At 43.4% G+C, this 13,145-nt stretch overlaps 2 protein-coding genes across 3 annotated transcripts in view; one reads left to right on the top strand and one right to left on the bottom strand.

Annotated features, from left to right (window-relative positions):
• CIRSR (corepressor of RBPJ and splicing regulator) overlaps nt 1-1,849 on the bottom strand; it is a 45,217-nt gene extending 43,368 nt beyond the window's left edge. Inside the window, exon 1 of the mRNA XM_074215685.1 lies at nt 1,709-1,849. Within this exon, the coding sequence (XP_074071786.1) occupies nt 1,709-1,780 (72 nt within the window). The 5' untranslated portion in view covers nt 1,781-1,849. The remainder of the gene's footprint in view (nt 1-1,708) is intronic.
• Nucleotides 1,850-1,881: 32 nt separating this feature from the next.
• Nucleotides 1,882-13,145, top strand: part of SCRN3 (secernin 3) — a 45,574-nt gene continuing 34,310 nt past the window's right edge. The window contains exon 1 of one of the 2 annotated variants that reach the window (XM_074215684.1): nt 1,882-2,000. The gene's annotated coding sequence lies outside the window, so the exon portion shown is untranslated. The remainder of the gene's footprint in view (nt 2,001-13,145) is intronic. The other variant, XR_012474263.1, reaches the window with a different exon arrangement.

The following is a 13,145-nucleotide window of genomic DNA, read 5'->3' as shown; positions in this document are numbered from 1 at the left end:
TCTCACTAGGCTTCTAATCTCATGACTATCAAAGGACCCTCAGTTAATTTTAACATTCCAAGGGAAAAGGCTTCTGTCATTCAAATAATCTAAACAAAAGAGAAGGCTCTGGAGAAAAAAATAATTAATAAAAAAGTATCAAAAATAATAAAAACGAATGAAAGGAAATAAAAATGATCACAACAGTCCCTTTTAAATCCTATTCAATATTGTTCACCTAAGATTATGAGATCCTACAATTCTTCCTATCATCTAGGTTCATATCCTAGTAGGCATCCATGAATTACCTTCTTTGACATATCTAATAATATGTCAAGAAAGACTGGTCACACCTTTGCTAGTTGATATAGCTTCCTCTGAACTTGCAACAGTTATTTCGGTTAAGGTCCTAAATTATTCCATCTCCCCTTCAGTCTTCAAAAATCATAATATCTCAGTCTTTCTAAAACACTGCTCCAGTATCTCTTTCCTATTTACAAAACTGCACTGGCACTCAAGTGCTCACTGAATAAAATTAAAATTAGATCATGGTATACAAAAGGGTCTCAGGGCAGCTAGGTGGTGCAGTGGATAGAGAACCGACCCTGGAGTCAGGAGTACCTTAGTTCAAATCCGACCTCAGACACTTTTAATAATAGCTGTGTGGCCTTGGGCAAGCCACTTTGCCCCATTGCCTTGGAAAAAAACCTTAAAAAAAAAAACTGGCCCTTAAGAGAAGATTAGTATTTCCTAATGTAAGGAGATGAGGAAGAGGAAAAGGAGAACATTAATTCTTAAAAGGGCAAATAGGTAATCAAAGGAATTTTGGGGGAAAAAGACAACCAGACTAGACCATAACCACACTTCAAAGAACAAGGGTAGTAGAGTAATTTCTGTGGGACTTCAAAATGTCAATTAGAAATCCAGCTTTGTGAATTAATATGGAGAAAAACTTTCTTTGCCCTTTCAAAATTGGAGGTACAAAACCCCCAGAATTTCCCACTACATTGTTGTCTCCTCTATTCAATAGGTTAAGTCGAACAAGTAGCATCATTTCTGTATACTTTCCAGTCTTGACTCTTTGGTGACCCTATTCAACTTGAATCCCTTTGCCCTTTTTATACCCAATCAAACCTTGCATTGTATTTAGAGATCTTTTCAGCATAAGCTCTCCGTATTGCTCCAAATAAATCCGAACTGAATAAAGGACAAAACAAAAAGAAGTCCAAGTTTAACAAGTACCCTGAATTAGGTTAGGAGGTGAGCCAGATGTTGGCTATCCTAATAGTCACTCTATTTGAGGGAACTTGTATTTGTAGCAGAGTTCTTGAAACTTCCCGGGCAGCACCCCTGGGGGAGCGCCAGTTATGAGCTATTTAAGCCTCTATGGTCTCAGGCGGAGTCAGTGGAAGGGGCTCAACCGCCCCATCGGCCTCCTTAACCTGAGGGTCGGGGTCCTTCGGAAAACCGGGGCTGCCACTAACTACTCTAACCAGAACTCTGGGCCAGGCCCGATCAGAGAAGGGAGGCCATCTCCAGGGGTTTCTGGGGGTGGGGGGAGACCTCTTGGACAACAGCCCGCCACCTCTGCGCCCCCAGAGGCCCCGTCCTCGGCGGCGGCACCGAGGGCTGCTCTCGGCGGCCCCGGGCCGGGGACGATGCCCGCCCTTAGCCTCCCCGGCGCCGTCGGCTCGCCCCGCCGCACTTTCTCTGAGCGGGCCCCTCTTACTTTCTTGATATTGGACTTCGACGCGGGATGGAAGTCCTTCTTGCACATGAAGTTTGCGAACGATTTCCCCATGTTTGAAACGGTGGCGGAGGCCGAGCGGCGCCCAACGTCAACAATCTCTCACCGTCGAACCGGAACTGCTCCGGCTCTCGGGGACAACTTCCGAGGTCGGAGGACGCGACTTCCGCCCCAACGAACTTCCCCGGCCTGAGCCTGACCCGGTAACTGACATCCCTCTCGGGCTCCAGCGCGCCCCCCGCTGGTCGCAGGCTCCAGTGAGCCCCTCGCCCAGGTGAGGGCCGGGCGGCGGGGGGTTTGACTGGGTCGGGGGGGAGGGGGCTTCCCAGCCCGCAGCAGGCAGGACTTCTTTTCTCTGCTCCCGGAGCCCCTTCCTCCCTCTGATTGGAGAAGGCAAAGGGTGACACGAAGGAGGTCATCCTGTGCTGCACTTTTGGCCAAGAGGACCCAAGTTCAAATCCGGCCTCTGACACTACTTAGCTGTGACCTTGAACCAGTCGCTTGACCTCTGTTTACCTCAGTTTCCAAGTCCGTGAAATGGGGATAATAACAGCACCCACCTGCTAGGGTTGTCTGTGGGGATCTGTCTCCAGCTCCCCTTCCCCCTCATCACGACCTCCAGAAATCTATAATCCGGCAAAATATCCTCAACTATGAAGGATCCCCCTCCTCAGGACCCTCTCCCAGAGGTTCCTCCCTTCCCCCTTCCAGATCTTCCCTTTAGGGAGCCCCCCCTAGGCAGCATCTCACTTCCCTCCCCTTCAGCCCTCCTCCAGTGTGAGCTCCTCCAGGGTCTTTTTTGGTTCTGGTCCTTTCTGTCTTTCCTTTTGCTTCCTCTGCCAAGCAGCACTGGGCCTGCTACCAGGGATGCTGCGTGACTGGTACTCCACTGACTGGGCACAGAGGCCTGAGGAGAAGTAGGAAAGTTTGGGACTACCGCTGTGTTGAGAAATCTGGAAACTGTAGCATTGCATTGCCTCCCCGTCTGGGCCCATGTGAGAGTAGAGGAAATAAAGTAATAGTGGATCTGATCAATAGGATCTGTGACTCCCCACAGCAAGCACAGGAGCAGGAGTGAAAGGAGAGAATGGTGGGAAGTCATTTAGAGTTAGGATTTTGCAAGGTTTCATTGGGTATAAAAAAGGCAAGGGATTCAAGTTGAATAGGGTCACCAAAGAGTCAAGACTGGAAAGGTTCAGGAGGGTTGTTGACTTAGGAAAAGATTGCGGCATATGGGAGATGGAGTACAAAGAACTGTGTTTGGGGTTGTAAGGCACAGGGAAAGATGAAATGATAAAAAAATTCTGATTAGGTAAAGGCATTTTGAAGTTTATAAATGTGGAATTGGAGGATCAATGGATAGAGAAGATCAAAATTGTGACCAACTTTATGTAGCTGAGGTAATGGAGGAAAAAGAAGGTCATGAAAAATGACTAGCTTGGGGCAGCTAGGTGTCTCAGTGGGTAGAGCACCAGCCCTGGAGTCAGAAGGACCTGAGTTCAAATGAGGCCTCTGACACTCAGTAATTGCCTAGCTATATGATCTTGGGCAATTCACTTAACCCCATTGCCTTAAATAAATAAAGTTTTAAAAAAAGAAAATTAATAACTTGAGTGATTGGATAATTAGATTATTTGAGGGAATATCCATATGTTTATTACCATCTTCTAGTATGAGTAAGGGTTGGAGTTGGAATGGAGAACAAGGACAGTCTGGTCCTGAACTTTTTGAGAAAGGGGGAATATTGGGTCAGTGGATAATAAACAGCATCTGATTGGGTGATGAATTTGGATAATAGGAAATTAGAAGTAGAAGTTAAGTGATGGTGGTAGAAGGAAAGTCTGGAAGAATCAATGGAAAGTTGTTGTTTGTTGTTTGTTCTCTTTAATCAACAAAAGGTCCCAGATCAAGCCCCATTTGGTCAGCTAGGACTGGGAAAAGTGGCTGGTTAAGTAAGTAGTGTCAACAGTGAGGGCCAGGAGTGAGAAAAGAATCAGCTTAGGGTTGAGTAGGGAGGCACAGAAATGAGGTTCAAGAGAAGGGCATTATTGCCCTTACAGTAGATAGAAAATAAAGGGGAAGAAGAAAAATTAAATGCACTGGTTTTAAAGCTAAATGGCAATTTAGAAAGCATTCTCTTAATGAAAGATTAAACTAAGGACCAGAGAGAAGCAGAATCTTCCCAAATGTCAGGTGGTGAGCTTGAAATTTCCCGCATTTTTTTTCCTACAGGACTCTTCATGGTCCTTGTTTTTAGACTTTTAAAAAATTCACTCAAATGAATCTTTTAATATTCTCAATGTGTCAGTAATCTGCAGATCATCAACATCCATATTTACCCAACTGCTTTGTCACTCTTGTCAATGTCCAATTTTGCCATAGGAGGTCCTGCCAATGTGCTAGGGATTTTCCTAGATTTTTCTTCAGAATGCTAGTATACTAATGAATAAATGCTATAATATATATAATATTATGTAGATTATATTATTTATTAAATGTACATAGCCTTCATGTCAATAAAAGGATGACAAAATAAGGAAAATACAAGATACCTAAAAGTAGTGATGAATTATAAAAATAATATTGCTCCTACAAGCAAAATTAGAAATTAAAGAATAGAGCATTGTGAGTTTATTTAGGTCACTAAGAAATAAGAATTCTTCAGATTCATACTTTTTGGGAAAAGACAATGAATTTTCTTTAGAATATGTTGAATTTGATGGGACATCCATTTTGAAATGCTCATTGGGTTTTGTATAACTAAGAATTTCAGTAGTTTGGAATTTTTGTAAATCATGACATCATTTTTTGGACTTGCCAGCATAATAACAATAATAGCATTTGTTGCAAAACATTTCCCTAATATCTCTTTTAGTTGGTATAAATGATTCTATGTAGAATTTAATAAGTCTTATATTGCTATTAAAATGATTTTCCAAATCCAAAGACACAAGATTTACTTTGAAAAATATATATGCTTGTTTGATATATGTATATATATAGATATAGATATAGATATACACACATACACACACACACACACACACATATATATATATATATATATATGAAATTATTACATATAAAAATAGTGCCTATCTTAAAGGTCAAAAGATGAACCCTTGGTTAAAAAAGAAGATGGTAGTATAAATGGAACTGAATGCAAAGTTGTTTATTGAAGACAAGAACTTTGGGCTGGGTCCAAGCAGATTCCAGCTGTGGATAGGGGTAAGTCTTTTTATAGGGTATTGGATATAGGAGGAAGCAGGGTAGTATAGTTTCCATAGGGATTGGGAGCCGTTGGGGTCTCCATGACGGATTTATTTTTCTTTAGGGGTTCACCAAAGTGAGATTGTGTGTTGTTTGGAGTTTCTATGGAGGTTAGGGTTTGTGTCCTTAGGAAAGGATAATCAATGGGGCTCTTCCTGAGAGACAATGAAACTCAGGTCTGGATCCAACATTCCAGCCTTTTTTATTTTAATTTTGCTAAAGGGGGGGGGGGATTGGGGTTGGAGATGCTTCTTCTGGAGCTACTTTTGCACTTTTTGGCTGATGGGGGCAATGATATCATCAGGTACAGCACAGGGTAAAGGATGGAACTATTAGTATCCTTGGGCCTGAAGTAGAATCATAAGTTTGGCCATCTGAGATGTAGTGTTCACTGTTTTTGGATGAAAGCTATAAACATCCGGAACAAAGGAGGATCTAAGAAGAGTGCCAGAAAGACCATGATTAGTTGGGTTCATATGGGAAGGAGCTAGGGGACTATGTAAGCGGGAAGACTGAAACCAACTGGATCAGGTGTCAGCTGATTTTTCAGTTTTTTAGCAGCATCCTGAATCAATCCAGACTGAAACCATATTCTTTATCCAGAAACAAACAGAGGCCTTCTCAGCAGTCAGCAGGTCCTGTCTGTTTTGTAGTGTTACAGTGGCTAGGGAATCCAGTTGCTCTTGAATTTGTAGGAAGCTTTTGGTTCTTAAGGTCTTGTGATAGCTGCTGACAGTAATACAGAGAAGTTGTGATGTCTCCTACCACCATGTCCAATCCAGAAAGGATACTTATAGCCACTAAGAAAGGAATGAGAGCGGGAGCCCTTTGGTACCTTGTATGTGTCTTGAGGGTGACAGTAAGGACCTGAGGGGCTACCTCAATGTGGAGTGAGAAGTAGATCAGTGAACAAATTGTCCAGTTGGGGAGACAAAGGTATGCTACATTCCTACAGGGGAAGAAGATCTCATCTCCTCTCAAGCATACACCAAGTTGGGCAGAGAAGAGGTGGGCAAACTCATTCCTCTCCCTGTGCCAAAGTGAGAGGATTGGGAAAGAAGGGGATGGAATACAAAGGTCTCCTTGAGATAGGTCAGTCTTAAACTGTTATCTTATTATGTAATTTTACTATCTCTTATACTTTATGTTTCTTCCTTAAGGATATGATTTCTCTCTCATCACATTCAACTTAGATCAATGTATACCATAGAAACAATGTAAAGACTAACAGACTGCCTTCTGTGGGGGGTGGGGGGTGGGGGAGAAAGAATAGAGGAAAAATTGTAAAACTCAAAATTACTAAAATCTCTTTAAAAAGAGAGAGAGAGATAAGTCAGTCTTTGATAAGTCTCAGGAGGGTGTCAGAGCAGGAGTACTAAACAGTAGGGATAGAAATTATAGGGTAGGTTTATGTCCTACATGGAGGGAATCATAAAAGTGAGAAAGAAAGGTACCAGCTTGCTTTTGGGGAAGGAATGACCATTCTGCCTTAGCCAGGATGCATGCCAAATGGCCCTTTAGAGAGGTGGGCTTGTTTTTCATCCAGTATATATTCTGGATTCAGGGAAGGCAAGCTAACTAATTGAAGGTGTGTATAGGGTTAGCATTCATTGTGTTTGTTCACCTGGTCGGCCTTCTCATTCCCAGTTGTCATGTAGGTGGACATACCCTGATGGCCGTTACAATGCATCACTGCCAAAGGATTAGGTCAGCATTAGTTCTCAGAGAGCCTTTAGAAGTAAGGAAGTCCCTTTCTGCCCATATAGAGATATAAGCATGTAAAAAATGAAAAGCATATCTAGAGCCTGTGTAGATGTTAATATGCTTCCCTTTTGTTGGAGCTAGGGCTCGAATTAAGACAATGACTTCTGCTCACTGAGAGGAAGTCTGTGGGGGAAGAGGGCTATTATAAGGGGAGGATGTGGATCATAAGAGCCCCACCTTAAGTGTAACAGTTGTAGGCTTGAGACTTCTAAGACCTGCAAGAAGGACAAGCTATTGAGGTCTGTTAGGGAAGGAGGTGGGGTCCTTCAGCTTAATGAGAATTTGCTCACGATGGAAAGCGATTACAGGGACAGAGATGTCTCAAATGACAGTTTATGGGGAGATGAGGGAGAGTAGAAGTAGCATGAGTAGTCAGAAAGTGAGAAAAGGAAACTATCCATAGGATCCTTGCATGGTATAGCTGAAGGGAAGGAATTAAGATATGTGCCTTTAGATGGGAGAGGATATCACTGCCTAATATAGATGAAGGATAACTGGGAACCACCAGAAAGGGTTGAGTAAAAATAGAAGCCCCAAGTAGAACAGGGTAAAGGAGGAGTAATTAGAGGATTAGAGGTGAGTACCTCAGTCCCCATAATTGAAATGAATGAGTTCTTTGTGGGTCCTTTATATTCTGGCACGACAAAGTGGCCCTGTGTCTAGAAGAAAAGATGTTACCTTACTTGCCTTATTTGTAGAGTTTCCCAAAGTTCTAAATGTATGATGGGTTTGAAGACTGAGGTAGATCCTAAGCATCATCAGTCACCCATGGCCAAACCCAGGAGAGCAGGAAGGTCATTAGGAGCCTACCAAGGTACTCCCTTTTGAGGAAGGGAGGTGCATGCAGTCTGATTGTCAGTGTCCTTTTTTGCCATACTTGGGCAAGGCTGGGGGGGGAGGTCTGGGATTTTAGCATTGAGCTGCCCAATGTTCTGACTTACCACATATAAAACAATCACCTCTGGGATCATTGCCATTACTAAATGCTCTTTGGGGGTTTCAGGACCCCTTAATGGCAGAGGCTAACATCTTGAGAGATTTGGTTTGAGATAAAACTTTCTCTTCATCCCAATTATTAAAGACCAAGAAGGCCACATTGACCAGATCTCCTTTAGGTGTCTAGGGCCCAGCCTTCATCTTCCTCAATTTTCTATGGAGATCAGGAACTGACTGAGAAATGAAAATAATCTCTTCAAGAGATTCAGAATTAACAGTATATTTGACAGTAGCCTCTTTAAATCTGTTAAGAGCTTATATTGTGGGGTTTTTCACTTGAGCCCTGCAAAACCTCCTTAACTTTATCAAAGTTGATAGCTGCAGTTAGTTATCAGGCAAAGAACCAGGCAATCCCTAGAATATAAATCTTGGGAATGTCAGTAGGGACAGCAGTTGTCCCCATGGGACAGTCTGCAGGATTCTATCTATTTAACTTGTCTGCATGATCCTGTGTCACTTCCTGGACCCTTTCCTTCTCATCAGCAGTCATGCAAGTGGAAAAAAATAACAAAGATCTGTCCAGATCAGGTCATGGGATACAGTTATATGATGAAATTCTTTTTTTTTAATTTTTAAAAATTGTTTAAAATTTAATATTTATTCTCATTTTGTACAAATAATGTTTTTATAAATTAATAAAATATTCTTGTTTAAGAGTAAACAAAATACTCCCTCTCCCAAAAAATATAGACTTGCTTGAGCAATAAAGAGGAGAGAAAAAAATTAAAATTAAAATTAAAATATAATAGTAATAATTGTAGGTATGGCCAGGTGGTGCAATGGATGGAGCACCAGCCCTGGAGCCAGTAGCACCTGAGCCCATATCTGGTCCTGTACACCCAACAATCACCCAGCTGTGTGATGTGCAAGCCACCCTGACCACACTGCCCTGCAAAAATAAAAAAAAAAGACCCCAAATAAAATGAAATAGTAATAATAGTAGGGGTGCCTGGGTGGCAGACAGAGCACTGGCCCTTGAGCCCAGAGCACCCGGGTTCAAATCCGGCCTCAGACACCCAATGGTCACCCTGCTATGCGGCCCCAGGCAGACCACCCAGCCCCATTTGCCCTGCACCCCACCAAATAATAATAATAATAATAAATATAAATGTGCTTCAGTCTGTGTTCCAATACCACCAACTCTGTTATGGGTAGATCACATTCTTTATGATAAGTCCATCACTGAAGTTACTTCCATAGTTTTCCACCCTTGCCTTTGTTTATCGCAACTCCCTCCTTTCATATTTCTCCACTACCATGTACTATATTTTCTCTCTCCTTTCACTCTGACTCTGCTGTAGGGTATCTGAGTGGCACAGCAGAGAGATCCCTGGCTCTGGGGCCCAGAGGCCCTGAGCCCCCATACCACCCCTTAGGCCCAGCATCCACCTGGCCCTATGGTCCCGGACAGGCCATTCAATCCCAGCCCCTTGCAAGAAGTAAAAAAGAAAATGTGTTATATCTGAGCACTCTCCCCCCATGGTCCATCCTCTCCTCCATCACTCACATTCCCCCCTTCCCCCTGCCCCCCTCCTTCTTACTCCAGATGCCTATACCCCATTGAATATATATGCGGTTTCCTCTCCTAGCCACCTCTGATGAGAGCAAAGATTCCCTCATTCCCCCTTGCCTTCCCCCCCTTCCATATCATTGTAATAGCTCATTGTAATAAAGAAAAATCTTATTATATGAAATATCTTGGCCTATTCCCCCTCTCCTTTTTCTTTCTCCCATTACATTTCCCTTTTATCTATTGACTCCATTTTTACACCACAATATATCTTCAAATTCAGTTTTCTCCTGTGCTTCATCTATAAAAGTTCCTTCTACCTGCTCTGTTATAATTGAGAAGGTTCATATGAGTATTATCAGTGTCATTTTTCTATACAGGAATATATGCAGTTCATCATCATTAAGTCCCTCATATTTTCCCCTTCTCCACTCTCTATGCTTCACCTGAGTCCTGTATTTGAAGATCAAACCTTCTGTTCAGTTCTGGCCATTCCAACAGGAACATTTGAAATTTCCCTGGTTCATTGAAAGTCCATCTTTTTCCCTGGAAGAGGACATTCAGCCTTGCTGGGTAGTTGATTCTCAGTTGCATTCTAAGCTCTTTTGCCTTCCAGTATATTATATTCCAAGCCCTACGAGCTTCCAATGTAGTTGCTGCTAAGTCCTGTGAGATCCTGATTGCAGCAACATGGTATTTGAATTGTGTCCTTCTGGCTGCTTGTAATATTTTCTCTTTGACTTGGGAGTTCTGGAACTTGGCTATAATATTCCTAGGGGTTGGTTTTTTGGGATCTCTTTCTCGGGGGGATCGGTGGATTCTCTCCATTTCTATTTTGCCCTCTGCTTCTAGGATATCAGGGCAATTTTCCTGTAGTAATTCTTTGAAAATGATGTCAAGGCTCTTTTCCTGATCATGATTTTCAGGTATTTCAATAATTTTTAAAATTATCTTTCCTAAGTCTGTTTTCCATATCAGTTGTTTTTTCAATGAGATGTTTCACATTTTCTTCTAATTTTTCATTCTTTTGGTTTTGAAGTATTGAGTCCTGATTTCTCGTAAATTCATCAATCTCCCTGAGTTCTGTTCTTTGTCTGAAGGATTTGTTCTCCTCAGCAAGTTTTCTTATCTCTTTTTTCCATCTGGCCAATTCTGCTTTTTAAAGCATTCTTCTCCTCAATAACTTTTTGAACTGTTTTATCCATTTGACCTAAGTTGGTTTTTAGCGTGCTATTTTCTTCAGCATTTTTTGGATTTCCTTGACTAAGCTGCTGACTTCATTTTCATGTTTTTCCTGCATCTCTCTCATTTCTTTTCCCAGTTTTTCTTCTATCTCCCTCATTTGATTTTCAAAGCCTTTTTTTTTTGAGCTCTGTCATAGACTGAGCCCAATTTCTGTTTTTCTTGGAGTCTTTAGATGCAGGAGCTTGTGCTTCTTCATCTTCAGACTGAGTGTTTTGATCCTTCTTGGGCTCACAAGCAAAATATTTCTCAATGTGGTGTTCCTCTTGTTTTTCTGTTTGCCCATTTTCCCAGCCTAAGACTGGTTTGGGGGTGCTTCCTGAGCTTTTTGGGACACTCCCACAAGGGTCTCAGTGTGTGAGGCTCTGTCCTCCCTCCTGGTCTGTGAATGACCATAAGCACCCCACCACCACCACCGGGCTGGGGGGTGCCCTGCTGTTCTATGGGGGGCCCTAGACTGCGATCAGGATCTGAATGTGGTCAGAACCCCAGTGTCCTGTTCCTGGCACAGAGGACAGAGCTAGGCAGTCTCTCTCCTCACTCCCCTCCCTAGGTTCAATGGGCTCATGCCCTGGGGGCTCCTGCTTACCAGCTCAGCTTGCTTATGTTTCCTGGATCTGGAATGCAGTGGCCATGCTGCTTGCTGTGTGCCCTGAGGGCTGGGCTTCACGTGCTCGCTCTGGCAGAGGTTCCCCCTCAGCTGTTCCCCCAGATTATGCCCAGTGCTTCCCGGGGCGTAAGCCAGGAAACTCCCCCGCTGCTGTGGCTCCCAGTGCCCTGGGGATGCCTCCAGGAGGCTGAAGTTCTTTTGCTCTGGCGGGCCCCCCCCTTTGCAGGCCACCCCTCCAACCCCGGGGAGCAGAGCCTTTCTGCTCTTTTCCAGGTTACCTTGAGTAGGAGAACTGCCTCACTGGGTCCCTCTGTGGGTTCTGTCTCTCAAAAATTTAGTTGAGTCCTTAGTTTAGAAGTTATATGAGAGAGCACCTAAGAGACAGTGCTCTCTTGCCGCCATCTTGGCTCCGCCCCCAATGATGAAATTCTTTAGAGGGATTTCTGAGAGGGATCAGTGTAATGGGAACCAAGGTGTTTTTCAGTTTGACTGAGGTTGGAAAAAGAGAAAGGGACATGGACCCTGATAGGTTTGCCCTTGGGACCTGCCACTTCATGAAGAGGGAGAACAGGACAGGGGCGAAGGCAAACCCCGAGAGGAGGTAAAAGAAGGGGAGAAGTGGTGGTGGTTGAAGAAGATAGATTATCTGACATAGAAGGAAGAAGAATGGATGTTGTGGCCACATTCAGCAAAAGACCTGAGGTGGAATCAGGTGGAGGAAGAGGAGGAGCTTAAGGAAGGGGAAAGTGGAGTGGGGCTGAAAGGAGGGGATCTTCCAGGGGATCATTTGGAGGAGCCATGCAAGGGACTGAGGGGTCTGTACTATTCTAGTAAGTCCTAGTTGCTGGAGAAGAATTTGGGTAGTGGAGATGGATTTGCATAGGGAAGGACTCCATCTTAGTACAAAAAACATGGAATCTTACTCCATTTGCCTTGCCTCTGTCACAGGTTGTTTAGGTCAGTGAGGGTAGAGAACCAAAAGTCCCCTCAGGTGACCATGCCTTCCCATTATCCAATTTATATTGAGGCCACTGTATGGTGGAAAGAAAGACAAGTCCTTCAGGCCTGAGTTGGGGATCTATTTGTTTCAGAATTTTGTAGGCACATCTCAGTGGAGTGTCTGGCCTGTTTTTGGAATGTAAAATCCCCATGAAGATGAGTACTAGGAGGGGTGAAGATCCACAGAGGAGCCCAGTGACCATACCTAAGACTCTCATGGGGGCATCCCCACCTGCTGAGTCATTTGGTTATAGTTTAAACAAGAAAGTGGTGTGCCAGTTCTGTTTCTCTGTTTCGAGGTAGTTCCCCACCTAGGTAGGATTTCAGAAAGAAACACTCTAGGTGTCCTGGCAAGAAGGAAGGGGGAGTGCCCTGAAAGGAGTCTTATCTCTCAAATTAGCTACTTCTTCTGAAGTGACTGGGGTGAATAGGAGGACTGGTAGCAGTGGTGGTAAAATATGAAGGATCTGTAGGCCCAGGAAAGGGTTGCAAGGATTCCCTTAGGGAAGATCAAGGAATTAGCTGGAGCTCAAACCTTCATGAATCCCTGCTTTTCCTCTCCCAGGTTTCAGCCCCAAATGAAAGGTCAAAAAATGAACCCTCTGTAAAAAGGAAGATGATGCTTTATAAATGGAAGTAAATGCAAAGTTGTTTATTGAGGAAAGTACAGTGGGCTGGGTCCAAGCAGACTCCAGCAGTGGCTAGTGGGGAGAGCAAGTCTTTTTATAGGGTACTTTAAACATTTTTTTAATTTGTTTACAACAATGGGATTAAGTGACTTGCTCAAGGTCACACAGCTAGGCAATAATTATCTGAAGCTGGATTTGAACTCAGGTCCTCCTGACTCCAGGGCCAGTGTGCTATCCACTACACCACCTAGCTACCCACCCCCCCCCTTTTATAGTGTATTGAATATAGAAGTCAAGGTGGTATGAGAGTCATTGGAGTCTCCATGGAGCATATGTTTTATTTTGGGTTCACTAAGGTGAGATTGTGCATTATTTGGAGTTTCTATGGAGGTTAAGGTT

This window comes from Macrotis lagotis, chromosome 1, assembly GCF_037893015.1.
Source record: "Macrotis lagotis isolate mMagLag1 chromosome 1, bilby.v1.9.chrom.fasta, whole genome shotgun sequence".
NCBI classification, from domain to species: Eukaryota; Metazoa; Chordata; class Mammalia; order Peramelemorphia; family Peramelidae; genus Macrotis; species Macrotis lagotis.
This window is presented reverse-complemented; position numbering and strand designations above follow the sequence as displayed.